We start from the raw sequence: 26,925 nt of genomic DNA on the forward strand, positions 1-26,925 counted from the left end.
TTAAAAATTTCCCTCCAGCCATGAGCATTAAAGAATTCATGAAATATTCAAGCCTAGTTGCAGATATTTGTGTTTAGAGTGGCTATACTATTAAGTGTTCCTTGGAGCTTTGATGTGCCATTATTAGCTGCGCGCATGAATGACTAAGGAATACTAAATGTTCATTCAGTAGGTTAATCCAAATATTCTTTTTTTCCCCCATTGCCTTTCCAAGGCTTAGTGGGGCATTCATTAATTTTGTCTGTAATTATCACTTTACCATTGGCTCAAAAAGAAGTAGAATCTTTTAAATCCCACTCAACATTATGAGCAGCTTATGAGCCAGAGGCGTAGCGTTTGTAATAAGTCCTCACTGAACTTTATGAGCTGGCAGTCTTTCTAGTTTTGTATACTACAAGTAATGATGTATGATTAACTGAAAAAAATCTTGGAGATAGCTTAATGTCTCCTGAAATACATCAGAATACACTTAAAGTATATATAAAAAAGGCACTGTGAAAGATGGTCCCTTTCATGAAGTAAGCTGTACACAAAAATGCACCAACAATAGTAAATGGACCTCTAAATTCTTTAAAGTGGCAGTAAGCAACTTTTCACCTGTGAGTTTTTGGCTTAAAAACATCCAGCATTACCATTCTAATAAATAGGAAGGTTTGATTTCTTGCCTTTAAATCAGGTGAAATTCTATTTCATGTTCACTCTTGTTTGTTTTCCTGTCCCTTTCTATCACTTACCCTTTTTATCTTCTTCGCTTCTTCCAACAATTGGGTCTTTATTGTTTGACACAGTTACTCTGGTTGTTCCACCTTAAGCTATTTCAGCTACCTGGGGAAAGCTACTGGGAAACAACAAGAGCAAAAGTGAGAATTTAACTTTTCCAACGAAGTTTCTTTTCAGAGTTACATAGTGAAAATAAAAAGCAATCCACACACACACACACACATATACACACACACACACACACACACACACACACAGAGCATCTTTTGACACAGTGCCTGACTATAATGAACTTACCGGATGCTCTTATACAGAACAGTTATAAGTTACTTCTGTGTTTGAGTTCTCTTTCATTAACTATTAATTGTGTGTTCTTTGTGGCCGTAAAAAAAAAGGGTTACAAGTCGTGCCTGCACTTACATTAAATAATTAGATATTAGAATAATTTAATATTTCCACAGTCATAAAAGCGTGCTCTTCACATGCACGCAGGTGTTTTCAGGTATTCTGACTCATCAGCAATGGCGTCATCACATTTTGCAGGTTTTAGAGTAGAAATATTATGGCTTACTGGGATACGTATATGGAGCAGAGCTGTGGCTCGCTTTATAGCAGACACACTGGCTTGTGGTACCACCAGGAAAAACATACTCAGAACTGATACTGAAATTTACTCCATTAAGGTGAACTTATGTAGTGTGGCATTGTGCATGTTAGCTCATTCTAATAACTTTTCAGCAATGAAATCAGTTTTTACTTAATTTTCATGATTTTACTTTTTTTTAAAAATTTGGCTTCAAAGCCATTTTGAGATTTTGCGTAAAATAAATGGGATCACTTTAGAAAATATGACCCATATTATGTATAATAAGTTCCAACTAAACATCAGAATGAAACCATTAGCCCACGAATTTGCTGCAATAGCTTACAGGTCAATTCTGCGTAATTAGCAATTTTGGTGCTTAAGAAATACATTTTTAGACAATCCCCCCAAATAAAATGAATGTGTGCATACATAACTCCCGTGCCTTATTGCCTTATCAGCCAGAAACAATAAAACTACAGTTACTTTATACAGATCCGTTCTGCTGTACCCGGATAGGTGATCATGACATTTTGAGGAAATGTCGAAGACCTGCAGCGTGGAAAAAAACGCAGACCAAACCCTCCTGCATCCACCTCTGATGTCCCGTGTGCCAGCGGCGCCGCGCGCGCAGGCAGTTGGAGTCCTCACCGTGTAGACGAGCTGGACTCGCGCATTCAAAAACCAGTTTTAAGCTGCTCGCGAACTCTTTGTGTTCCTTAAACGAATTTACCCAACAACTTACAATTATTTCCACCTCAAAACGTTCGCTACGCAAACTACCACCGCTAAGGGCTTGGTTTAAATCCGCCTGCCCGCGGTGCATGCGGGACCATCGGGATATCCTACATTAATGTACCAGTGAGGAGAGCGGAGGACCGGGGTGCTGGTAATTACTCAGACGCTGAAAACACTGGGACCGACGATGAAAAGAGTAAGCGCTTACATTTAGGGTAGTCTGCCTCAAGAAAGGAGGAAGAAAGCAGTTTGGGTGTATTTAGAGAGAGCAACACCCGCACTTTGAAGAGACCAACTAAACTGTAGACGTCTACTCGATCTGGGGACCTGCTGGGGTGAAGGAGTGAGGAGATGCGCGGTGTATCATGGATATACGAGAAGGGATGAACGACAGCAAACACCAGAGGATATGTATTCGGGTAAGGAAATACAGTTATTTACTTTATTCGGTATTCTGTGGAAGCTGCAGTATTCACTATTCCCGATACAGTACTGATTATTTCTTATGCGTGTGCCATACGAGGTTGTTGTTATCACCGGTCTACAACTTCCACTTCTGGAATAAACCACAGTAAAGTGGAGTAAAGCTGAATATTTTAGGTATTTACCGAAACGTGATGTCAAAGAAACTGCCTTGCTCATTTTATAATATGCATTTGTTTTTGAACAAGTATCCCATCAATAGTACGGAGCACACATTCACACACACATATTAGACATTCAGCGTTCAATTGCACAAGTGACGGCATTGTGTCCATGCCATTATTGCCATGCATGAGTTAGAAAACTAACAGCTTTGAAATCCCAGCTGACTGGTGCCATTTCTCATCACATTATCACATTCTGCGTCTCCTAATTGGCCATGGCCATCATTTATACTGTGCAGCTTTTTCTGTGAGGCACAAATCCAGACCATCATTCCTCGTTCATTTAAAACCTTTTGGCAGAACACATTGTCGTCAGTGTTCACCAGGGGATTGGAATCAGTCCAGTCTCATCATCTCTCCTTTTCTTTGATTGCACCGCGCTCCTCGCTTGATTGGTTCGGATTGTCTAAAGTCCTTTAGCATCCGAATCTGCTGGAAATAGTTAATCTCATGAAATCAAGCGTCCATATGTTTCAGATGGATCTTCTTTGCTTGTGATTCTGCTATTAAGTAAATTACAGTGCTTTTGCTATGTATTAGAGGTGGTTTTGATTATTAACTCTTACCTTTGTCAGTGTTTAGTGTTGCCCCTCTCTTTATAGGGGTGCCTCAGGGGATGCTTCACATAAATATTGTTTTTGTTTCATGTTGGCATACAGTCAACTGCATGTTTGGGTATAGTTGTAACTGCCCAAAGCTACAGATTTAGTTGTTTCCACCAAACTGCAGTATTTCCTTTTTAAACATTTGTGTGACTGGAATTGTAGAGTTACTACACATCTCTTTGGGGAAGTGAGCTTATGGCTGGGCAGGTTTCTGATGATGTCACCGGGACAGAAAAAGGAGGAGGGTGAACATGAAGTTCATAGTACCCCGCTGAGCCTGGTCTGCGTGAGGAAAGAGGAGTCTGAGTTGGCAAAGACAAAAGTACCGCATGTGCATTCTGATTGGTTCAAGTAGGGGTTGCCTTTTTTTTTTTTTTTAATTAATTTAACAAGTAAGCAAATCTATTTGGATGAGTCACTTGGTTTCTTTAAAATTCTGTTTCAGTTTTGTGTTTCTGCTGTTCATACTTGTCTCTGAGTTCACATGCAAAGAAGTGCAGACTATGGACATTTTACCCGCAGAGCTAAACTCTTTAGTCTTCATCTTTTATTCAGTTGTCTATGCAATAAGTAAGTGGGACACCAGCAGTGCATAAGCTAATCTGTGTGGACAATATGCTTACCTATTGCATTAAAAAGTAAAAAAAACAAAACCAAAAGAACTGACTGCTTGAATTTCTTCTTATAGGAATATTAATAATGACAACTGTAATACCTCAGTATTCAGTTTAGTGAAATAACGCAGAATTCTTGCATGTATACGAGAAGTTACATTGACAAGGCGCAGTTGCTCTGAGAACTGGAACCAAAGTTTTCTGCATTATGAACCCCAATGAAGCAGCAAACAAGCGCATTAAAATGACATTTTATTTTATTTAGTTTTAAACATGACAAGTCTGTAAAAAGACAAAATCTGTCAATCTGTGGTTGTGACAAAAATGAGCTAGACATGAACTTTGAGAAAGCTCAGAAATTTAAAAAATAAAAAGTAAATAAGCATGTTCTTTTGTAATTGAAAATGAGTTTTTTCAATTGTTTATTGACATAAATACATAATTGCTTATCATTAAAAAAAGGAAATATATGTGCACACTGATAAAAAAAAAAGTGCAAGTTTGTGCTTTAAAGATATTTTCTAGACCAACACTATAATATATGCATGTGTAAAATGTTTAGAAGGAGAATTGGCCTCCTCTGGATGTGATGCAAGTCACACATAGACTGCACAAGTGTCTCCATTCCTGGAGGAGTGCATCCTGCAGCTGTGCAGTGGTCATTCATCGAAGCTACCACTGTTGAGCACATCAACCCAGAATGTCCTAGGCATCTTCAATAAAAGACATATCCGGACTAACTGCTGGCTAATGAAGCGTACGGATATGATTGTGATCCTGAAAGTCCTTCACTATTCCCACTGTGGGCAGGCAGGTATTGTCCTTTCTAAACAGCCACAGGGCGGGGTTCTGCTGCAAGAATGTCACAAGTACAGATGGGAGCACTTCATGTTGGTACCACTATCAGTCAGGTCAACTTAAGTCAGTCACGGCAAGTCAGCACCAATTACAGTGTTGTGAGACCACTGGCTTGTGAATATCTATCTATCTATCTATCTATCTATCTATCTATCTATCTATCTATCTATCTATCTATCTATCTATCTATCTTCTGTATATGCTTTAAACAATGGTCCTTACGGAGACTTAAAATCTGTCTTAGAGGATCTGTCTTCCTTACAGTAATAGCAGTTTGCCTTTTCTCCATCAAGGGCAGAAAATTACCTCCCATGATGACAGCTGAGATCAAGCAAGTCCTAAATCAGTGTATTTAAAGAACTATTAATTGGGAGGCTTTTATTATCCTAATTGGCATCCTTAATTGGTAATTTAGTAAAAGCGTGTGCACTGGGATTGTCAGCTTGTGCCTAAAAACATTTATAGAGTGTTAAAATTACTTGTAAGAGAAGGCAAGGCAGGTTGATTTGTAGAGTTCATTTGCTCGAGGCAATGAAATTTTGACTCTATGGTTATAAAACACAAGAAGGCGTTAAGATCTAAAGAAACATGAGGTAAAATTAAAGACAGTGCCTAACCAGTGCTTATTATCTAGGCACCTTTCGTCTCCATATCTGTTTTCCAAAACCATGTATATATCTTACTAATTTCAGACTTTTTCAATGAATTTGTTTCTATGGGTTTAACCATGTAAGCAGCAATGTTTTTAAGAGTTTTTAGAAAATGTTGAAATGGATTTAGATGCATGGCTCTATTCTCGGTTCTAAATTATTACCACACACTGGCTCATTATGCTAAAATTTGGTCTTGGAGCATGTATGCAAGCAGGGAGAACCTTTCAACATGCTCAGTTGCTCTTGTCACAGGGGAGATTGGAACGAGCGCGTTAGTGGAGCGCCCCTGGTGCGGTCTGGAGAAATGAAAAAGCTGGCATGTGTTATGTCACGCCTGCAGCTTGTGTGCTTAGATCAAAACACTATTAGTCTCTTTGTCTTGTGCCACTATTTGAGGTAGAATCTTGGCTGGGGAATACACTGGCACTTCCTTTGCCTCCTGCGGTGTGCCATTTGTGGGGAAGACGGAAAAAAAATATTTGGGCATACATAAAATCTTAAAATAAAGAAAGTTTTGTTGTTACTCATCATATGCAAATAGATTCTTCTGTGCTTCGTCAACATTGCACTTGTGTTGAATTCTTATACGTAGTACAATAATTAATACAGTGAGAAGTACAGTCACATTTAAATTGTGCAAGGGGCTACAAATACAGATTATGGCACCATGTTAAAATTTAGCAAAACCCATAGTGACAATGAAAACAAAGCATAGTCAATATCTACATACCTTTATAAAAATAAAGTAAAAAAAAACATCTAAAATACATGTAGTGCAGTGAAAACGTATATTTAATACTTGACAAAAGGAACCTGTGAAAAAGCTAAATGCAGTTTTGAAATAATCTTTTCATTTAATAAATAGGTTAAAAGATCTCAAAAAAAGTGACACACCAACACACGAAGTCACCGACGTCTGTTAGCTAGGAAAAGGTTACAGAGCCATTTCTAGACGTTACTCACACATGAAGAAAACTAGAGAAAAAGTAGTGACCCTTCCCAGCAGTAGCCAGCCTACCAAAAATTTAGTATTGGATGACTCATCCAGGAGGTCACAAAAAATCCCAGAACAACATCTAAAGAACTGCAGCCATACTTGCCTCAGTTAAAGTCGTGCCTCAATAATAAGAAAAAATTGGAAATATGGAATTCATGGGAGAGTTCCAAGGAAAAAAACACTGCTGACCAAAAAGAACACAAAAAATCCTGATAACCTCGAGACTGTTGGGTAAATATTCTCTGGACTAATGAGACAAGAAGGTTTGAGTCCCTCTACACCTGGTGTAAAACTAACACATCATTATATAATAAGAACATCATAGTAACAGCCATTTATAGTGCTGGTAGTGTGATGGCCTGGCTGCTTTGTTGCTTCAGGATCTGGATGACTTGATGGTACCATGAATTCTACTCTCTACCAGAAAATCCTGAAGGAGAATGTCCGGCCATCAGTTTTTGCCCTGAAGGTCAAGCTTATTTGGATTATGCAGCAGGACAATGATCCGAAGTACAACAGCAAGTCCACCTCTGGATGACAAAAAAAATAAATAAATAAACAAAAAAAAAAAAAAAAAAGAAGAAGAAGGTTTTGGAGTGGCAGAGTCAAAGTCTGGACTTCAACCTAGTTGAAATGCTTTGGCATGGCCTTGAACAGGCCATTCATGCTTGAAAACCCTCTGATGTGGCTGAATTATAACAATTCTGCAAAGAAGAGTGGGCCAAAAGTCCTCCACAGTGATGTGAAATACACACTGCCAGTTATCATAAAAGCTTTATTGCAGTTCTTGCTGCCAAGGGTGGCACAACCAGGTAGAAGGTTTTGGAGGCATTTACTATTTCACATAGAGCCAGGTAGGTTTGGACAGCTTTTTTTTTTCTCTAATAAATTGAATTATCATTTTAAAACTGCATTTTGTATTTACTTGGGTTATCTTTGTCCAATATTAAAACTTGCTGGATAATGTGAGGCACTTAAGTGTAACAAATATGCAAAAAGAAATCAAGAAGGGGCCAAAGACTTATTCACCGCACTGTCTACTCCATTATCAGTGGCACTTGTCTGGGAGGTGCTTGTTAAACTTTGATTTGTGTGTGGTGAATCCAAGAATTTAGGGCATAGAAATAATTTCACATTTGCTACTACTACCAGTCTCAAGTTGAGCATCACCACAAAATAAATTTTGAATGACCGGAGGCACTCGGAGCTGTGAGATGAGCCACACGTGCAAGGAAAACACTGATCGAGCTGGTGTCTGCAGATTAAGTGAAGCCACAGCTCAGGTGATTAAAGATGCAGCATTGTATGCCATTCCTCCTGGTCTTGTCTCATTCCTGCAGAGTGTGGGAGTCTGGCCTCATTCATGATTCAGAGCTTGGAGGCCGGGAGGGGCTGGAGGGAGTGCATGTGCGTGTGTGTGGGGGATGCTCTTGCTTCTTAGTGTGAATTTTATCTTCATCTGGACTCTCCAACCACAAAAGGAACTCACAGTAACCTTCTATTAATATGTTTTTAAGCCCTAAAAACTGATGACAGCTGAAAGATCGGGTGTAGGGGAGAGGGTCGAATCAGTTGCCATCACTGTCAAAGTGTGCGGTTTACTGAACTGTAGTCTATGGTTTATAAGCTCCAGCTGGTGCTGTCAGAGAACAAGAGGATGAGTGGTGTCACTTTGACAACGCTGAAATTTGGAGGAGTGCTTTGTCTCTACAAATCTGAAACTTCCCTGGAAGCAGCTGTGTATCCTCAAAAGTAAAACGAAACACTCGGTTTTGCATTCAAAGCTCTTTCTGCTCTTCTCTCATAAGCTCCTTTAAGTCAGAGAAGATTTCAAGTTTAACTCATTAGCTGATTGACAGAAATCAAACAAGCGCAATTTAGTCACTGAAGTAAATTTTTAAGCAAAGATGGCAAATATTTGATGGGCGTAGCTTCTTAAATGTGGGTCTTATATGCACAAATGAATTCCGTTTCCTTGGGTTTTAAAACAGACAAGTTCACTGGGTGGGTGGATGCTTGAGCATTTGGCTGCTGATAAGACTGCTGGTTTGACATACCATATGCCAGAGACACACTAAGGAAAACGATGGTTGGAGCTCATTAAAATTATTGTGGCCATGTGTAATGAACTTGCTAACTGTCTTTGAAATGGTTGCCTTGAAGACAGGGATCTGGACTTTGCCCACTTGCAGTCAGTTGCCATCTTCAAAGTGATTTTGGTTCTTTAAGATGGTGTTACCACAGCAATAAGGTACTCAGTCTGCTATCAGTTTCAGGGGTCAAGTTGGCAATTATTGCAATCTGCTTGTCATAATATGACAATTAACTGTGATAAATAAGTAAAAGACACAAATCTGTTGCTGTCTATATATGGCAAGAATCACACCAACTACTTACATTAAGATAGACATAGTTAAATAAAACAGAGATTCAGATATTCCTCCACAAAGAGTGACATAGTTGCTGTAGGATAGCAGTTTAACTGTATGATAACATAGGTGCTCAGCAACATTGCTTTAACGTAGGGAAATACAACCAGCTGGCAGATAGCTGAGCCAAGTCGTTGATGAATTATGCTCATTAGTGCAGATTGATTGCAATGTGTTGTCTTAGTCACACAATGATTGGAGAAAGGTTGTCTCCCACCCAGCAACCACTTTCAATTGCCTTGCTATGATATACAGTGATGTAGCTAACCAAAGAAAATCTTGGTGTCATGCCTAAGTCGATTGGTTAAAGAAAAAAAGAAGCTTTTTGTCTGTATTTAACTAAATCTGCCACATTGCAGATTAATTAAATGTAGAGCCTTACTCTTTTAGCTTAAATTAAATAATTTACAAAATCCAGTGTTGTATATTAAAGAATTTCCACATAGTTATTTTATTTCAGTCATGACAACAAACTCAACATATTCTGGCTCATATTTGTATATATTACCAAAAATATAAGAATGCAGACTCAATTCTGGATCGCAGCACAATAATTTTGAGTAAAACTGTTAGTCAGCCTCATGTCCTGAGCCGTAACAGTTCCTGTTGTGTATCGTTTTCCATTTGATGGCAAACCGTCCAGCTCGGTTTGAACGCGGCTGCTACTCTAGTCTCTTGAGCCTTCAAAGCTGTGCAGAACAAATTTAGACCAAACAGCAAAATATGTCAATTCAGATATTTTCAGTCTCAAAGCTTCAAAACTTTGCAGGGTTTTCTCTTTATCAAAGCAACATGGACGATTTGGTTGGATGAGCTCTTGTCAACCAGCCGACCTGAAAGCTTCAGGCTAATAACTTGACGAGTGACAAGAAGAAGACAGCGCTGTTAGTGAGTGTTTGCGTGTCATCTCGCTGCTTGAGAGAAGAAATAACAGGGTCTCCCAGCTGGTACTGGTATAAGGTTATTGTGGCAAATGAGTATGCAAACCATTTCAAATATTCTGATTTGATTTGTACTGGTTAAGGCATTACTCAAAAAGAAAGAAAGCATACACATGTGTGTTCTTCATTACATGCAGTGCACCTGTTTTATTCTCCTTTAATTTCATCTGCATTTGTGCAGTGAGAGGCTGACTTTGCGGCTGCGTTCCATTTAAGTGTTGTTGAGTTTGTGCAAATTGGGTCAGGAAATGTTTAGGCCAGGACTGTCATTCCAGGCCTTGATCATAATCCATTTTTCAAACACGGGCTTTTTTTTCCAACAACATGAAAGAGGTTGGAACTTGAAAGGCAAAGTTTGAAAGCCTTCCTTATCATTAACTTTCATCTGATAAAGCAAACAAATGAGAGAATCAATTTGTGATGAAAGTAAGTCATTGGCCTTGTCACTACCACTTAAGGTCACGAGGCTAATCAATTTGCACTGAATAGGAAGTCAAATGCTGGCCACGACTCAACTCCCCTAGACATCATCTTAGTGCTGAGCTTCTTTGGATCAAAAGGCTTTCTTTTGTCCCTCCACTAACCCTGTTGTCTGATGTCTCGTGTCTCGAGGCTTGCGGCCTAATAGAGATCAAAAGATTGGTGTTAGAGGCCAGCAGACAGTAGCTTTTTTGAATGGGGCGTCTCAGTAGTTCACACATTCTGGTCATGTTCAGTTGTGTTGCTGTCAGGGCAGGATAAATTCATTTTAGATGACCAGACTGTAAAACGTTTAATGGCTGACAAAACAATTACTTGAACATTTTTAAAAAAAAAAACATGAAGCGTTTGTCGAAATGTGAGTGTCAAATTGCAGTGACAGTTCAATCTGCAGCCCGTGGTGACACACACATTTACTTTAGTAGTCAAATTAAAACTGTACACATGCGCTTTACATTAGATGTCGCCCGGACATTGAAGTAGCAATGCGCAAGTGTGCGGCTGGAATTTTTAAAGACTCCTATTTTTTTTTCAATTAAAGACATACTGTTGAGTAATTTATTCAGCACATTTCTCACAATTATTCGCTCAAAGGAGGCACATTCCAAAAATATCCAGGAGCCCTTGGAGGGATTTGAAGTGTCTCTGTTTTATTAATGAAAGCCAACATTTACTCCTGACATTTGCATCGTAATAACTGCGAGATAAGTTGGAACTAAGATGACTCTCTAAACCCAATCTCCATAATGAGATTTATAGGGGAAAAGTGTTGCCTTTAATGGTTAAGTACATGCAGAAGGAGGAATAGTGTAGGCAAATGTGTCAGGGACGCAGTTGATATATTCACATAAGCATCAGTGTGCTCTATCGTGCTTTTCAGCGGTGCAAGGATAGAAGGCGCGCATATAAGTGAGAAAGCGTAATCGTTCAGTTGTCTCTGCTTTTTTGGCACGCGGCTCCTGATAGACTGCACTGTATGTTCTTATTAATTCCCCCCCTTCTCATTTATTTCAGCATGCTTATGGTTTGGAGTCAGAGGAAGCTTTACCATCAGTCAGTTAAATATTCCAGGGAGAGTCGGTTTGAACAAAGACAATGGCTAATTTCCTCCCTTCATCCTTTTTCACTCCATACGCAGCCTCACGTACGCAAACATTTATCTGCCGCTTTATCACGAAGGTTCTTGGCTATCACCATGTTAGGGATGTATGTGTATTTAAACAAAATAAACAGGCTGCATCATTGTTTATCAGTGATGGGAGGAGTGCGACTTATTCTCATATCACAACTTGTTTTGGACTTCATTTAAGTAAGAAGGAGAGATAAATTACAGTTTAGCCTTTGAGAAAATCAATTGCAAGTCTCCCAGGGGGACTGAAAATGTTTTTGTACTGCGTACAGTCAGCTCTTTGTGTCAGACGTACATAATCCCCCTCATTCAGGCAGAATCCAGGAGCCAGGACGCTACTTTATTACGTGCTAGGGATGTGTCTGACAACCAGCGTGCTTTTTGTTTTGTCTCAGTAAGTTTGAGCACAAGTGAGCAATCCCCTTATGTTTCTCTCGCAGCCGTGATCCCTATTATGAAACGTTGAGCACACTTAAGCAAACTCTGCAACGGTGGAAGCCTTTTGTGCACCACAAGATCTGCAGCTAAAACAAAAAGCACCTGCCAAATATTACCTGTTACCTAAAATACGTTTTCTACATGTTAACATTAACTTTTTGTTTTATATGTCACAACATGGACAGTAATGCTTCTCATGAAATCCATCCAACTGTTTTGAATCGTGATTAGAGATTTTGAATGTTTAATAGTCTCCTCCCCTTTGCTTCCTCTCTTTTTTTTTGACAGAACAACAGTGAAAGTGCTGGAGAGGACAAAGCTGTGATTCTACACACCTGTGATTGGAAGTGAGCTTTTATTGACCTGAGACCATTAAAATGAAGTTGCTATGGAAACTTATAGTGCTGCTGTCATTGGTGGAGCGCCTGGCAGGTAAGCCTCCCAAACGTGTATTCTTGTCTTGATGCGTATGGTCTATGTTGAATTCAGAGCAGATGGCTCTTAAAATGAAAACAGAAAAATAAAAGATTTTTTTAAGGAAAAAAGTGCCCAAAGCTTTGAACAATTTTACAAATGTTAGGAAATGTTCATGTTGCTATTCCTTTCATTGGCAGCTCAAGGCAAGAAAATCGACAATCTCTCAGTTGTGCATAGCAACTATCTCTCTCTCTCTCTTTTGCTTTTGTTTTTTCCCAGGCATCGCATCCTGTTGCACAAAACAATCAGCCAGGTTTCCATCTCTGAAAGGCAGCCTCTCTCTATCAGTTGAGCGTGCAGTCATTCATTTTAAATAGCGCCTCAATTGTTACCTAAATGAGATCGCGCCGGTCGTGGTACTGGAATCTTGCTTTGTGATCTTGCTTTTAATGAGAAACCTAATTTTCCTCCCTTACAAATTTTTCGGGGTCAAATGGTAGCTCTCTGCAGAATGTCAGAGTTTGAAACTGAGAGCAAGATGAATAAGGGCTTTGTTGCATGAGCACAGTATCTTGAGGAATGAGTAATCTTTCATGTTGCCTTGCTCAAAATCAGCAGCCCCTCCTCACAGCTGGGACCTAAAATAATTAGTGTGCGTGCATGTGTTTGTGACTGTCACTGTGTGAATTCATGTGCAGTGAATTTATGTGCACACACGCGGGTCTTTTGTTTTTTTCTTTTTCAAAAGCGCGACGGCATGTCGGCACCTAAAATTGCCTACATGGCAATTAGCACCACTTATCACTAATTCCAATACACATCAGTGGACGTCTAATGAGGCTTTCCTCTGGGAGCTGTGACTTGCTATGGGATTACAATCTATACCACAATTCTGGATTGCATATTATGGCCTACTTAGTCTCTTAAATATACAGACAAGACAGTGTCTTTGACATCGATGGAAACCCTGGAAGAGTTTTGATGTCAGACAAACTGCCTACAGGAGACAATTTAGGGCTGCAGTCTGAGCAGTCACAAAATTTGCTCTTGCAATCACGAGCTGCAGAACCCACATTCAGACGTTGCTATTCAAAGCAATTTAACGCTTAACAAAGGAGCAGAGGGCAAATCGTTTCTGAAAAGCATTGTGTTGCACGCCCCTTGCTTCAGTCCTGAGCCTGACATTCACAGTTGGTAACACAGAGTAACTGAGCATTAATATTCAGTGTGGAGTTACATTAAATCGTTCTGCTTACGATAGAAAAGCATGGTGCAATGTAAGTACAGACCTCCAAAGCCTCTGTGTTCTACAGAAGACATGATCATTCTTTCAGCATGCAGACTTGAAATACTTGGTAGAGACAGTACTAGGTAGGTTATTTATCCAGACTCCGTTTTCTTTTTAAGAGTAAGCATTGGCTGTGTGGGAGAGCAGTAGGGCCAAGGGGAAGTTATTCCCATAGTGAGTTCATCTGAAGTTAACCGCCTCTCCCCCTATTGCTCTCTGAAGGTTTCAATGTCCGGTTGCATGGGTGTGCACTATATACAGGAGTGAGTGAGTAAGACAGAGAGCAAGAGAGCAATCATGATACAGTTTGCCCACATAGATGCAGCTAACCTTCATACTAGGGATACACCAGTCCAATATTTGGATTGAGGCCAAACGGCTCAACTGAATTCTAGGATTTCAGTGTTTACGAAGCTATGCTAAGTAAAACCACAAGCACTGCATGTGGTTGCTAAAGGCAGAGCTATCATATCATAACGACGGGGTCAGCAGTTGGGGGTATTTCACACCTGCAGTACTGACAGGTTTTTGACTTGATGCCAAACTTTGGTTAAGTGAGCGCAGTGAGATTAGGAGTAAGGAAATGAGGAACTAGCATGATCATGAATGGCAGCGACCTGCATTAACCTAATGACTCTCACACTGAGCTCTAACATGTCAATAATATATATTTTTAAATTGTATTTATTTTTGTTTAATTAATCAATCAGATGGTTTTCATTACACGTTCATTGCACAATTTCAACTGTGTTTCAGTTGTGATGTCGGGTTCCAAAAATGACAGAAACAATTAAGAATTACTTTTTGTGATTTTCTTGTTTTTTTACTGATAATTTTGAAGCCTTTTTCTATTATAACCGAGCACTTAAAGCCTTTTTTACTATAAGCCTTATTCAGCCAATCGCACACACACTCATACTTTCATAAGACTTTCTTTTCTATACCTTAGCGCCTTAAGAGAAAGAAGTTAACACTGTAAAAGGTTTCCACAGGTGACCCTGTCAAAGGATGAGTTATATTTGCAACTGCCTCTGGATCACCAAGTGGACTTTTTTTCACTCAGTCTGCTTCTGGTGTGGTGCCGCTGAGCTATTGGTAGGCTGTCCGCTCTGCATCGCTCTCTGTGTGATTACTGTGCAGATTTCATGAGGAGCACGAGCATGTTGCCTCAGCTTCTGGTCTGACAATCGTCTGCCATCTGAGGTGGGGAAGCTAGCAGGGACCAACACAGAATGTCAGTTACTCCTGTGGAATGGTCTTTTAGGTTAAAAATACCCATACAGCCTATACTATCTCCTCCACCATGTCCCTCTCCCCGTTTCCCTCTTCTGTTATCAAGTTTATATTGTCTTGTTTTTGTCTTGTCTTTATCTCATGTTTCCTGTTTTATTTTGAAGGTCTGTGTCCTATGTCAGTGTAGTCAAATTTGCTTCCTTTGTCTCATTATGTCAGACTAGTGTCTGCTGTTTCCCCATGTGTTTCCACTTCCCCTAATCACCCTTGTGTGTATTTAGTCTGTGTGTTTCTGTTCATCCTTTGTCAGGTCGTCTGTTGTTCACGCCATGTCCTCCACGCCATGTTTCTAGGTTTCATGTCCAGTTTTTCCATGTTGTTTGTTTAGTTCTCCCAGTTTAGGTTAATGTTTGTCTTTCAGTTTGCCTTGCCCTCTGTTTGTACCTTTTTTACCAGCCTCATTAAACATCCATTAAACTCATTAAACACCCGTGTGTTTTATTTGACTTTGGACGTGGGCGTTTCAGAATGGCTCTAGCGCTCCACCTATGCCGGTTATGTTGAAGTACTACAGACACACAGTTTGAGCTGCATGAACGAAATTTATTGCATGTATGTAACATGCCAAGATGGACGAAAGAGTCCATGGAGACCCCATGATCCAAACCCAACACGAAGTCCAACATTTTGAATTGAAAATGGCAATTTTTGCAATTCCCAAGTATTGTACTTTTGTGAACTCCTCCTAGGGATCAACTTCAACTTCATATTCGGTCAGACTAAACTACAGACCTGGGCCATATTAAACTGCTTCTCAATTTTCGCCACGTGGTGCCATAGCAAATTTCGATAATTTGCCATGATATTTTAATTTGTTCATATTCCCACATACATTGTCCAATCTGGACCAAGCTTCTCAGGTTTGCGGCTCCGCTCCTGAAGACATTTCAACTGCAATATTTGACAGTGTTCACAGCATCCCCTAGTGGGAACAGGAAATGTCATGTTTTACACTTTGGGGTAATGTTTCAAGGCGGATGATCCCAACAGCCTCAAATTTGTCCAGGAAAGCCTTAAGGAGTTGGTCTTAGGTTACATTCAAAACTGTGAGCCTTCGTCGAAAGGTGTGGCCCTGGCGGCATGGTGAATTTTGATCTTTTACCATGAAGCACAAAATTGCTAGAACTCAAAGAAGTGTTGGCCAATCTCCCCCAAACTTCACAAGAATGATGAGTCCCACCCTGAACAGATTCATATGACCATTGCCAGCAGTGGTTAGAGCGCCACCTAGGAGGAACACTTACTGCTCCACTTAGATTGAGCCCCTCCACCTAAAAAAACAGTGACCCTTTATGATGCTTCAGTGTGAAAACTGTGAGGTTTCATTGCACGGCGCACCGTGGTTGCCATGTAAATCACCATGAAATAGGACGTAGGTTTTGAAGGACTTGGAAAGCTATGGTCGCTTTCAAATTTGGCAGCCTTATGTAAGAAATGAAGATGTACAAATTAGTCTATTGGAACCATATACTAAACTTAACAGGAAATCATGTATTTAAAATTTAATGTGCAAATTTGGCGACAGTTTTCGCCATTTTAAGGCCTCAATCTTTCACGAAGAAGTCCCCCTAGAGATTTCATCAGATCAACATGATATTGTGCGGAACCTGAAGACCTTGGTCATGTTAAATTGTGAAGCTTTTGGGGTTTTGTAAAATGGTGTGGTCATGGCCGCCATGAACTACTAAACTGCTGTGACTCAAAGGCACATTGTCCAATGTCTCCCAAACTTCACAGGCAGGATGAAAATCGAGCCCCGAACACATTGATATGCCATTTCTCAGCAATAGTTAGGACACCAGCTAGTGGGAAGTGGAAATGCACAGTAGGTTATGATCATCATTCGATCTAGATGAAAGTTTAACTGGTGATTCCACAAATGGCATGCATCATTGTGACATGCTGGTAAATGGTATTCTCCATTGTCACCTAGTGGGCGTAGGAGATGTTGGGCAGGGCTCGACTCCACTGCGACGTGACGGCCCTCTCTGCCTTCAGCTTTAATTTAAAATAGCTTTTATTTAAAGTTCAAATAAATGACATGTAAAATTATCCATGTACTATGTTAAATAATATGTAATTAATAGTCAAAATGATAGTTTTTATGGTTTATGCCTTACTTTGTCCCCTTGTATCATATTGATACTCAGCGTTGACAAGTACCCAAAGCCAAAGATTACACCTGATGAAGCTGGATTGTTGTATCACTACTTAACACAGCAAGCAACTTCAAACACTGGATCAAAGGTTTGTATGTGACTGTGGTTCTGTCATACTGTCTTAAAACAGTCGGTGGAGCATCATAAAAATGTATTACTCATGTTTTATTGAGAAATTCCATTTTTAATATGAAGTAAGTCATTACTTGTAAAGCCTTGAAGGAAAAGATTGAATTTCTGCTTAATTAAAAACTAAATTCTGAAATATTCAAATGAATCAAAGGGGTAGTGTACAGCAATCTGGTCATTAGGGAAAAAAAAGACTCGTGTGTCTTGTGTCATTTGCTGTGGATATTTTCTCTGATTATACAGCAGCTTGCCAAAAATGATCTTCTATTGATGCAAAATATTAATTTGAACACTTTATTCAAAGTTCTACAAATTTACAAGCATCTGCCTAAAAATAATTGGCAGGAGTATAATCCTAGAAACATATATAGTCGGCATTGAAGGAGAACAATTTTAGCAAAGCAATCAAATGTTTGTTTGTTTTTTCTCTTCATAATAACTGAGAAATAACATTGGAAGAATCTGCCTTACTTAAAAAATTGGGTGTCTTCACCTTTTAAGAAGTCATATATTTTGACTTTTATTGTCACAGCTAAATGCACAGCCAGTAGCTTGGCAAAGCAGTGGTGCCACTGAGGCTTGCACATGATTTTCTTTAGTTTATATGTTGTGGAAACCTGTAAGAAACCAGTGAAAACAACAGTTATAAGGGATTGTGTTTCAAATTGAGGGACCAGGTTTGAATGAACACATTGGGGCATCTTGGAGTCCTACCTGATATAAGAGTAACCACAGACAAATACTCTCTGATCAGCAGGTTAGTTGATACAGTTGGCTAATTTGGGCTCACAGATCATTTGGGCATTTCAGCCATGCTAAAATCAGAGTTTTAGCTGTTTATAATCACTGTTTGACAGCCAAAGCATGATGTGGTATACAAACAGGTTCCAGTGCACCAACTTAAAGGCTCATCCAAAAATCAGTTTTATTACTTGTTTTCCATAGTTGAGAATAGTAAACTAATGCCCAACACAGGTTGCTTAAATATAATCAGGATTTTGCAGACTGCATATTGATATGTTTACTTTTCAAAGCATATCATTATAAACATATTTATGATTTTTAGCAAAACTGCGCTCCCCTAATTGTGTAACGGGGGATCCATTTGCTCTGCTTGCTGCATAGCTAAGCTAAGTAGAAGGGAAGGCACACACACAGCATACTTTGTTGGGAGTCTTTGGTGGGATTTTTCCTAAGCTTTTTGTTTCACTGTGCACTTTGACAAGTGTGTAAAGCCCCTTCTCTTGACACAACAAGCAGAGGACGACTGGTAAAATTAAGATAACAATACTGATTGCTCCAAGTGCTGTAAATGCTGCTCTTTACTGCATTTAGCAACAAATGACAAGTGCAAAACTGATCTGATACAAAAATTAAACAACAGCCAGTGTGTTTGCAATTGCCATTTTATTTGCCAATAGGATAGTGGCAGTCAACAAAACGCTCACATAATGAAAATGTTTGACTGAAATATGGATTTGTATTCCCAACAAAACTGTTTAGTGTAGATTGGGTTCTGTAAGATTTTTTTTAAGATAAACCTGAATTTTTGTTTTTCAGCCAGCTATTACTCTAAATTGAAAACATGTTTTAAAATACACATTTTACTGACACCAAATGACTTAGTGACCCAAGTGAAAATGAAGCTAGCAGTCTAATACAAAGTAATGGAACATCTTTCACTTTCCTTTGTACCCTCATGTATGAATCGAAGACGTGAGTGGAGTTTCAAATATTGACTCACTCACTGATTCATCAGTACATGGCAAAGCCTTTAGGAATCCTCAAGCAAGATCTCAGAGTGTCTTTGAAGTTTTCTATACAGATATGTAAAGATGTGGACTGTTCCTCCCTGTGAATATTCTTCCCATCAAGAATAATAAATAACGATTTTGAGAATCCATCCATTCATTCGTTTTCAAGTCACAGTAGCAAGAGACTTAACAGGGTATTCAAAGAATCCCCCAAACACCTATTTCTAGCTTTGTTTCGGGACCCTAAATGTTCTGTGGGTCATACCCGGGGGTCTTCTCCCAGCTGGATGTGCTCAGCAAGCCTCCAATGGAAAGTACCCTATCCTAATCAGCTTCCTGTACTACCTGGAAAAAAGCAGCATCTTTACTGCAAACTCCCTTTGGAAAGCTGGTACCCGCAACCCGAATAAAATCAATTTGAACCCAAAGGTCACGACCTTAGGTCAGGAACATAAAAGCGATCCTTGGCCCAGGAGCCTGTTTAATACTTGAAGTCAGAGCATATCCTTAGTCACCATCATGAAGAGAGAGAAGTTAAAAACCTGACAGTCTATCATCCATTGGAAATGTGCCTGACTTTGGGGTCATATCAGTGTCAGCAATCCCTCATGCCACTCACAAGTTTCCCAGGGTGGATAAAGTTGTAGTACTCCTCACAAAACTTCCCACAGTGTAAAAGAGCCCACTGTTCCATGGCCGCTGCTTCTCCTGAGCCCACAGCTTGACAGTCAGTTGAAGCCTCCTTTGCATCACCCTGGAATAAAACTTTAGTGAGGCTAAGCTGTATGACTCCCTGATAACTGGATCACATCAACCCTCCCTCTTTTTACATGCATCTTATAAATACATTACCAGTAATATATATCTGCGATGGAAGAAAAACAGTAGCTTGGAGAACTGCTGTGAGCAGCCGTTTACTTTACTTTTTGCGTCACAGCATGTCAGCATTGCTGTGCATGAATGTAAACAGCGTATGCTTGTTACCTTGTGTAGCAGCAAAGATGCAATTGTAATTATTTTCTTAAATTATCATCAAATTAGTTTTTATTTGAAATAATGAATGAAAATGATTGTTTTCCCCAGTCATTTATTTTCAGGGATTTTTTTGTCATAACTGACTCGTATAGCGTAGTTTAATTAGAGCGCATGCAATCATAAACAAGACAAATACAATATTTTACACAGATTTCACACTATATTCTCATATGGAAAAGAAATAGTAAAAACTTATATGATTTACTCATGAAAGTGGCCACTTTCTTATTACTTTCATATATTGTTTTAGTAAGTATCCAAAACATACAAGTTTCATTATATAATTCTTCAAGGGATCTTATATCTGTTTTCACTCTTGTATGCTTTTCATACAAGTTTCACACAAGACAGATACAAACTTTATAAGATTTATATATATCTTTTCCATATGGGTTATCACTGTTTATGAGGTTTTTAGTCTGTTGAGAAAGAAAGAAATCTATACTACATTGACAAAAATTAAAACCAAAAATGGTCAGGCATTCATGGCTGTGGTTAAAAACATTCTACACATTTATAATAAATATCCCTATTACTATATCTTGACATCTGATGGGTGACAGATGACTTTCTTACTCATGCACGGGAGGAAACTTGATGAAACTAGATGAAAATATCCTTCTCAAAACAATATATACCTGTCTTTATGTAGACATTCAATGTACAACAGAGAACAACAAAGAAATAACTTTCATTTGTTACTCCCGCATATGGACTTAGACCTAATCAGTTCTGTTTACCCAGTATACACAGCTCTGGAAACACTTGGTGCAATTGGTGTTATTGCATTTGAGATGCAGTAGCTTTGATTTGCTAGAAGATGTGGTGACATGGTTGGAACAGTCATGTCACATTTATCTTACAAAGACAGTGTAAGTGAAAATGCAGTTAACTTAATTAACAAGGCTGCAGCACAGCACAGCACACCCCAGCTGATAGTCACAGCAGTATTGGCTGGCACATTTCTTTATTAGCTCTATTAACTCCTGTGTTTCTTTTTATGTATTTGCAGTATTTCTCTGTAAGTTTGTAGCACTTGAATCACAAAACTGTGTTAATTTTCCCTCTTTTTTCTAGTGAAGTTTCTAATTATTTTATTCTTTATAGTTCAATATTTCGGTTTTTCATGAATTTAAAAAAAGACTACCACATTTTTCAAGTCTTTGAATAAGATTTGATCAAACTCATACTGTGCTTGAAATAGCCTGAACCAAACCGAGTAGCATTTGCTGTTCCTAAATGACAGACCTTAAAGATGTACCTTATCGGCCTGGACAGCGGGGAAGATGCCTTAAAAAGCAAGATTGGCTTCTTTTTATTTTTTTTTATTTGATGCATAAAACCCTGAGCTGAAACTAATGGATTTGGGGCCTCACAAACGGCCGATACCTCCCCCACAGCTGACTCCCCATATGCCTATTTATTCATGCTGAGGTAAGCTGGAGGAATTCATTTGCTGTCAGCTAGTATTGAATTTGAGATTAGTTTTTATTTCAGCCTCTGAAACAGCTCTCTCTGCCTTCCACTTTTGCTCCGATGCTGAGTCTTGTGTTGTCTGAGGAGTCTTAGAAAACACGCGCGTATCACCATCTGGCAGCAGGTGACAGATATGAGCAAAGCCGGCTTATTTCATAATGACCTCCAGCTTTATCCTGCGGCATTCCCCAGCCAACTTCCTGTTAGGATTCTGGATCACTGCGCTTCTCTGATAGAGGACTTTTATCTTTTTACTTCCTGTATTTTATGGGTCTTGGTGTTGGACCTGCTATTCAGATTTTGACAGCCTGGTTTTAGCATGACTTTTTTTTTTTTTATGTCTTACAAGGCGTAACAGTCTGTCAATCAGAGTGTCAGTGCTGATTTTAAATTGAAAACTTTCTGTTGTCCAGATGTCTTTGCAATATGCATCTGTTCTCTTTTTAGGCCAGCAAGTATACCTCCAAAATAACGCCTTACTGGGAAGAAAAGAAATTTCTCACTGATTTCTTGGTCCTGTGGATTTCAGACTGGTGTAGCGTGTAGAACCTTAATGTTCGATTACCAGAAAGCAAGCTTGACAGTCATTCTGCATTCCCTACCGCATCTTGCTTTCATTCCCGTTAAGGCAACGAAAGAGTTTCAGAGAGTTTGCATCAGTTTGAACTGAGCCCCCTAGGCACAGCCCCAGGAACTCAATCCCTTCTCATAATTCTTATTCACCCTTTTAATAACAGTTGCCATGGTGCTGGCAACGATCAGGTAAGTTTAGCACCACAACCAAAACATACAGTACTGTGCAAAAGTCTGGAGGCACCCTCCAATTCTTTGTATTGCAGTTCCAAAGAGCCAGACCTTCTTTCAATTTTTAAACTGGTGTTAAACAAGTTCTCTGGCCTTTGTGAAGGTCTTTCAGAGCTTTCCTTTGTTGCTTTTTCACTCATTTTCAGTCCAGTCCTTGTACCTGAAATGATTCAGAAGAATACTTTTGTTTGTTTATTAAAACACTTAACACTGACCTATGACTCAATCAAAGATAAAAAGGCTCCCAACTCAATTTATGAACCAATGCTATGTCCACACATAACAGACAACTGAGCAAAGAATATTTTTTAAATGGTATCTTTAGCAACTTTAATACTAGCAGCCTGTCACAAAAACAGTTGAATGTATAAAAAATGCCAAAGATAACACAGTTTGACAGACATAAAATATTTTTTTACACGAACAAGGTGATTTTCAAAGAGCTATTGGTCGAACTTTTGTCATATCTCAGCATGGTGTGCAAAGTGTACTTTAAAAAAACTGAGGAAACTGGATAAGTGGAGGACAGAAAAAGAAGTGGCATACTTAAAAAAAACAACAACCCAAAAACCCCAAACATCTACAGCAGATGAACAGTATTTGGAAGTCATGTCCTTAAGAAATAGGACAATAAATTCCGCCCTGTCGGTCGATCCATCTATTGTTCATTGAAGCCTTTACAGAAATGGTCTCAGTGGAAAGGCGGCTGTTGAGAGGCGATTCTTAAGGAAGGGAAACCAGGAGAAACAGGTGAGATGTTACATGAGAACTAAACTGAAAATCAGTCGCAACAGGTTTGATTGAATTATGAATCAAATTTGAACATTTTGGTTCAAATCGTTGCCAACATGTAGGGAGGAGGTGAGGAGAGAGTGCCTGCAGCCATCTGTGACACATGGTGGAGGCTCTGTTATGATATGGGGCTGCATTTCAGCCAGTGTTGTTGAGGATCTTGTCATAATTGATGGAATTAGGAAAAAAGTGTCAACACACTAACAGTGGAGTAAAAGCGGACTTGGATAGAAAAACACAAAGAAGAACACTGGGCTGGCCTCCCCAGAGCCTAGACCTGAACATTATTGAAACAGTATAGCATCATCGTGACTGAGAAGAGAACAAAAAGCATCCAAAGAAGAAGAAATCTGGAAAGATATTCCTGAAGACTGTTTATGCAAGTTACAAGAAAGTTTGCTTAAGAGATTTCAGGCTGAATTTAAAAATGCAGTTGGCTTTAAGCTCCAAGGATGTTTGCACATGCTTTAATAAATTACTTCACCCATTTCCTATTTTCCTTGCAAATTCAAAGAAAGGTGAGGTGGCTTAAGACATATGTTGAAGATAAATGTTTATCTTATTGAAATCAGAATCATAAAACTTTATTAATCCTTAATTTATTATTAATCCTTTATTTATCCAGGTAAAAAATCTCATTGAGATTAAAAATCTCATTTCCAAGAGAGACCTGGCATCATGGCAACAAAAGTCACATACCACATAGGTATATAACATTTAAAACAAATACAATATCCCATACCAACATGTGTAAAATATACAATAACAGATCAAATTAAGAGTACATTAAAAACAATCACACTGAGTAAAAGAGTTATTCTCTCGTTCCTTTAAGACAGACTTAAACTCCCCCAAGATAACCAATTCTGATAATTTCAGTTCCTTCTGCAGATTATTCCAGGAAGCAGGGCAGCGTATTTAAAAGCCTTTTTCCCCAATTCTGTTCTGATTTTTGGGACAATCAATTGTATGATATTGTTCGAACGAAGGCTGTATTGGTTGTGGTTTTTACACATATACACATAAATAAGATGGAACCAGCCCAAGGAGAGATTTACAGATAAAGATCAACCAATGGGAGAGTGCGAATATGCAAAGATGGACATTTAGCAGCAGCATACAAAGAACAATGATGCACACGATTTCCATAGCCAGTAATAAAACGTAAAGCACAACAGTACACAGTATCCAACCTCTTTAGGTAGTGGGCAGTTGCATTCATAAAAAGCAGGCCACCATAATCCAATAAAGGTAAAAAGGTTGCACGAATCAAATGTTTTCTCACTTGGAGGGAGAAACAGGATTGGTTTCTAAAAAAGTAACCTAGTTTTAGTTTTAACTTCGACACAAGCCTTTAATGTGAGTTTTAAATGACAAATTCTGATCTATAATGATCTATAATTATGTGGAAAGTTAAGGAAATTATGTGGTTATGATTGTTACAAGACAATACAGACAGTAACAGACTGAAGTAAATTAAATAATAAAATTTATAACAAAGTTACAAAATATAAGAAATAGCTGTAATATATACAAATAGCACAATTATAAATATTCAGAATATTACAGATATTAAATATGTGTGATTTTACTCTAAAATGTAAACTGCTAAACTTTGTTATCCTTTATAGTCACTTTAATAAGGCAAAGGATTCATCTCATGTTTGTCTTCCTTTCAAGTTCCCGTGCAATTTTATTTTAATAAAGGCTGCACAATAAGGATCTTCTAGTAATCATTCATCTCTCCTTTCTGCTTTGAGGGACATGCTACATGTAACAAAGATTATAATTAGACAGCCTTTTATTCTGTGTAACTTTCTTGAAGGGTTATGCTTGCAGAAAGGAACAATGAGGTCCCTTGTCAAACATCTCAACCCTTTCAGAGAGTTATTTTAAATCTTGAGTACTCCCAGGACTCCAGAGACGCGAGGATGATACCTGTCTCTCATACAGATTAGTTGCCCTAACGATGAAATATTCCTACTTCTGTGCCATTACTGAAATGCAAATGCTTTGTGGTAAACACAAACGAATTCCCCTTCCACCTTAAAAAGAAATGTTTATTGTAATGAAGCACTGACTACCACAGGAATCGCTCTTATGCTTTTGATGAATAACATGAAATCTCTGTTGTACCTTTAATTAACCAGGAAACGAATGTCACGCATGCTCCTGTCCTTGTTGTCTATGTCTTTTGTTCTTGTATTTAATTTTTTTTTAATCAAGGTTCTCTATTATCACTCCAGGAATTTAAATGCACTGTTGTAATTAATATATATGCATTGGGTGTTTCGTCCATATAAAACAACACATAAAGAATGAGTATTGTAACAGTTCTCCACCATCAACACAGTGCATTAGTGCACAAATACTTTAAAGTGTAATTCGAGGTGTGTGTAAAAGCACACTCACACCCTCAAATATTTCCTCCCTCTCAACTTTGGAAATCAGAGTCTTTTACTTTAAGTTACGAGGGTACAATCTGACATGTCAAATGAGAGAGAAAGATTCAGATTAAGTGTTTGTTATGGCATTTTATTTCAGATCTTTTATTGGCTGACATCCCCTGGGAAGGCTGCGATAGGTTTGAAGGGTTTAAATTAAATTTAAGTGTGGTGGCAGTGTGGTTTGCTTTTGACAAGTCTGTACCTTCAGATGTTTGCATTAAAGTTTTATGAAGGTTACCAGCTGATTATGCAGTACCGCAGGGATCAAGCAAGTTCTACTCACATGATCGAAAGATCCATGCATGAAATGCGTACTGTTTATGCCTCTCCTGCGTAGAATTTTCCTCCCTCGCTCCCTCGCTAGGACTTCAATATCCACTTGCTTGCAGAAAAAAAAAAACATGTGCAAAGTGGTTTTCAGTTTAGCAGGACATCAAAGCTGATCTAGTTTTGTTGGTTCTTCACCCAGGAAGCGGAGTCCTGCTGAGGCCCATGTTTACCAAACAACCTGGCAGTGTGGTGTTTCCCATTCGTTCTGGCGAAAGTCGCAGAGAGGTGGTGTTTAGCTGTGAGGCCCAGGGACACCCACCTCCTTTCTACAGGTAACAGCTGCAGACATTGGTTTATGCATGCTTCCCAAGTAATATTCCAGAGACGGAAAAGGTAGCCAGAAATTTTCTTAAAAACTGCACAGTATGGATATTTGTTTTATTTTTATAAACTGCGGATGTGACCACTGTGATTTGTAGATACTTGCCTCTTGCAATAACACATTTGTGTCTCTCTCAGTCACAGCCAGTACAGGCTTATTACAGTTTCCTAAGCTTCATCTCCCCTAATTCCAGTAAATTCCAGTAACTGAGTTGGGCCGCTTGTATTTTTGTGCTGTTTGTGCCTGTTGGAGCCTTTTTAATAGAATCTAATAGAAAAACCATTTCTATGTTCCACTTTGGGTAAGTGAAATTCTATTAATCTGTTACTTAGCCCTAATTAAGAGGTCCTTGCATCCCAGCCATACAGTTTATAAATGCAGCTTGTTAACCAAGCACACGAGTGTTGGCTGCTCTATTTTGTCATTCAAATAGCTCACTTCAAAAGCAACATAACATTAATAATAAGGCTTATATTAATCTATGGTAAAAGGATTTATCGCCTTAATAAAACTGATTTGATGTCATTGCTCATTCTTTGTAAATTATTCATTATTAATTAACTGCCCTTAGTTGCAGGTGTTTTGTATATTTGCTCTGGGGTGGCTGTAGCTCAGGAGGTAGACTGAAGGTAGATTCTACAATCTGCAGAAGGTTTGTGGTTGTAGTCTGCATGCCAAATATCCTTGAGATACTGACTCCAATTTGCTCTCCAATGCATCCACTGGTGTGTGAATGTGTGTGAATGTTAGACAAAAAAACACTTGAGCACAGAAAAAGTGCTTGTATGAATGAGTGAATATGGCATGTTGTGTAAAGCGCTTTGAGAGCTTCAGGAGAATAGGAAAG

At 38.8% G+C, this 26,925-nt stretch overlaps 1 protein-coding gene across 1 annotated transcript in view; it reads left to right on the top strand.

Annotated features, from left to right (window-relative positions):
* The first annotated feature begins 1,916 nt into the window (after nt 1-1,916).
* The window catches only part of cntn3a.1 (contactin 3a, tandem duplicate 1), a 76,100-nt gene continuing 51,091 nt past the window's right edge, over nt 1,917-26,925 (top strand). The window contains exons 1-3 of the mRNA XM_006785511.2: nt 1,917-2,460; nt 12,121-12,264; nt 25,896-26,028. Of these exons, the coding sequence (XP_006785574.2) occupies nt 12,210-12,264; nt 25,896-26,028 (188 nt within the window). The 5' untranslated portion in view covers nt 1,917-2,460; nt 12,121-12,209. The remainder of the gene's footprint in view (nt 2,461-12,120; nt 12,265-25,895; nt 26,029-26,925) is intronic.

Source organism: Neolamprologus brichardi, chromosome 20, assembly GCF_056152115.1.
Source record: "Neolamprologus brichardi isolate AB-2024 chromosome 20, ASM5615211v1, whole genome shotgun sequence".
In the NCBI taxonomy this organism is placed as follows: domain Eukaryota; kingdom Metazoa; phylum Chordata; class Actinopteri; order Cichliformes; family Cichlidae; genus Neolamprologus; species Neolamprologus brichardi.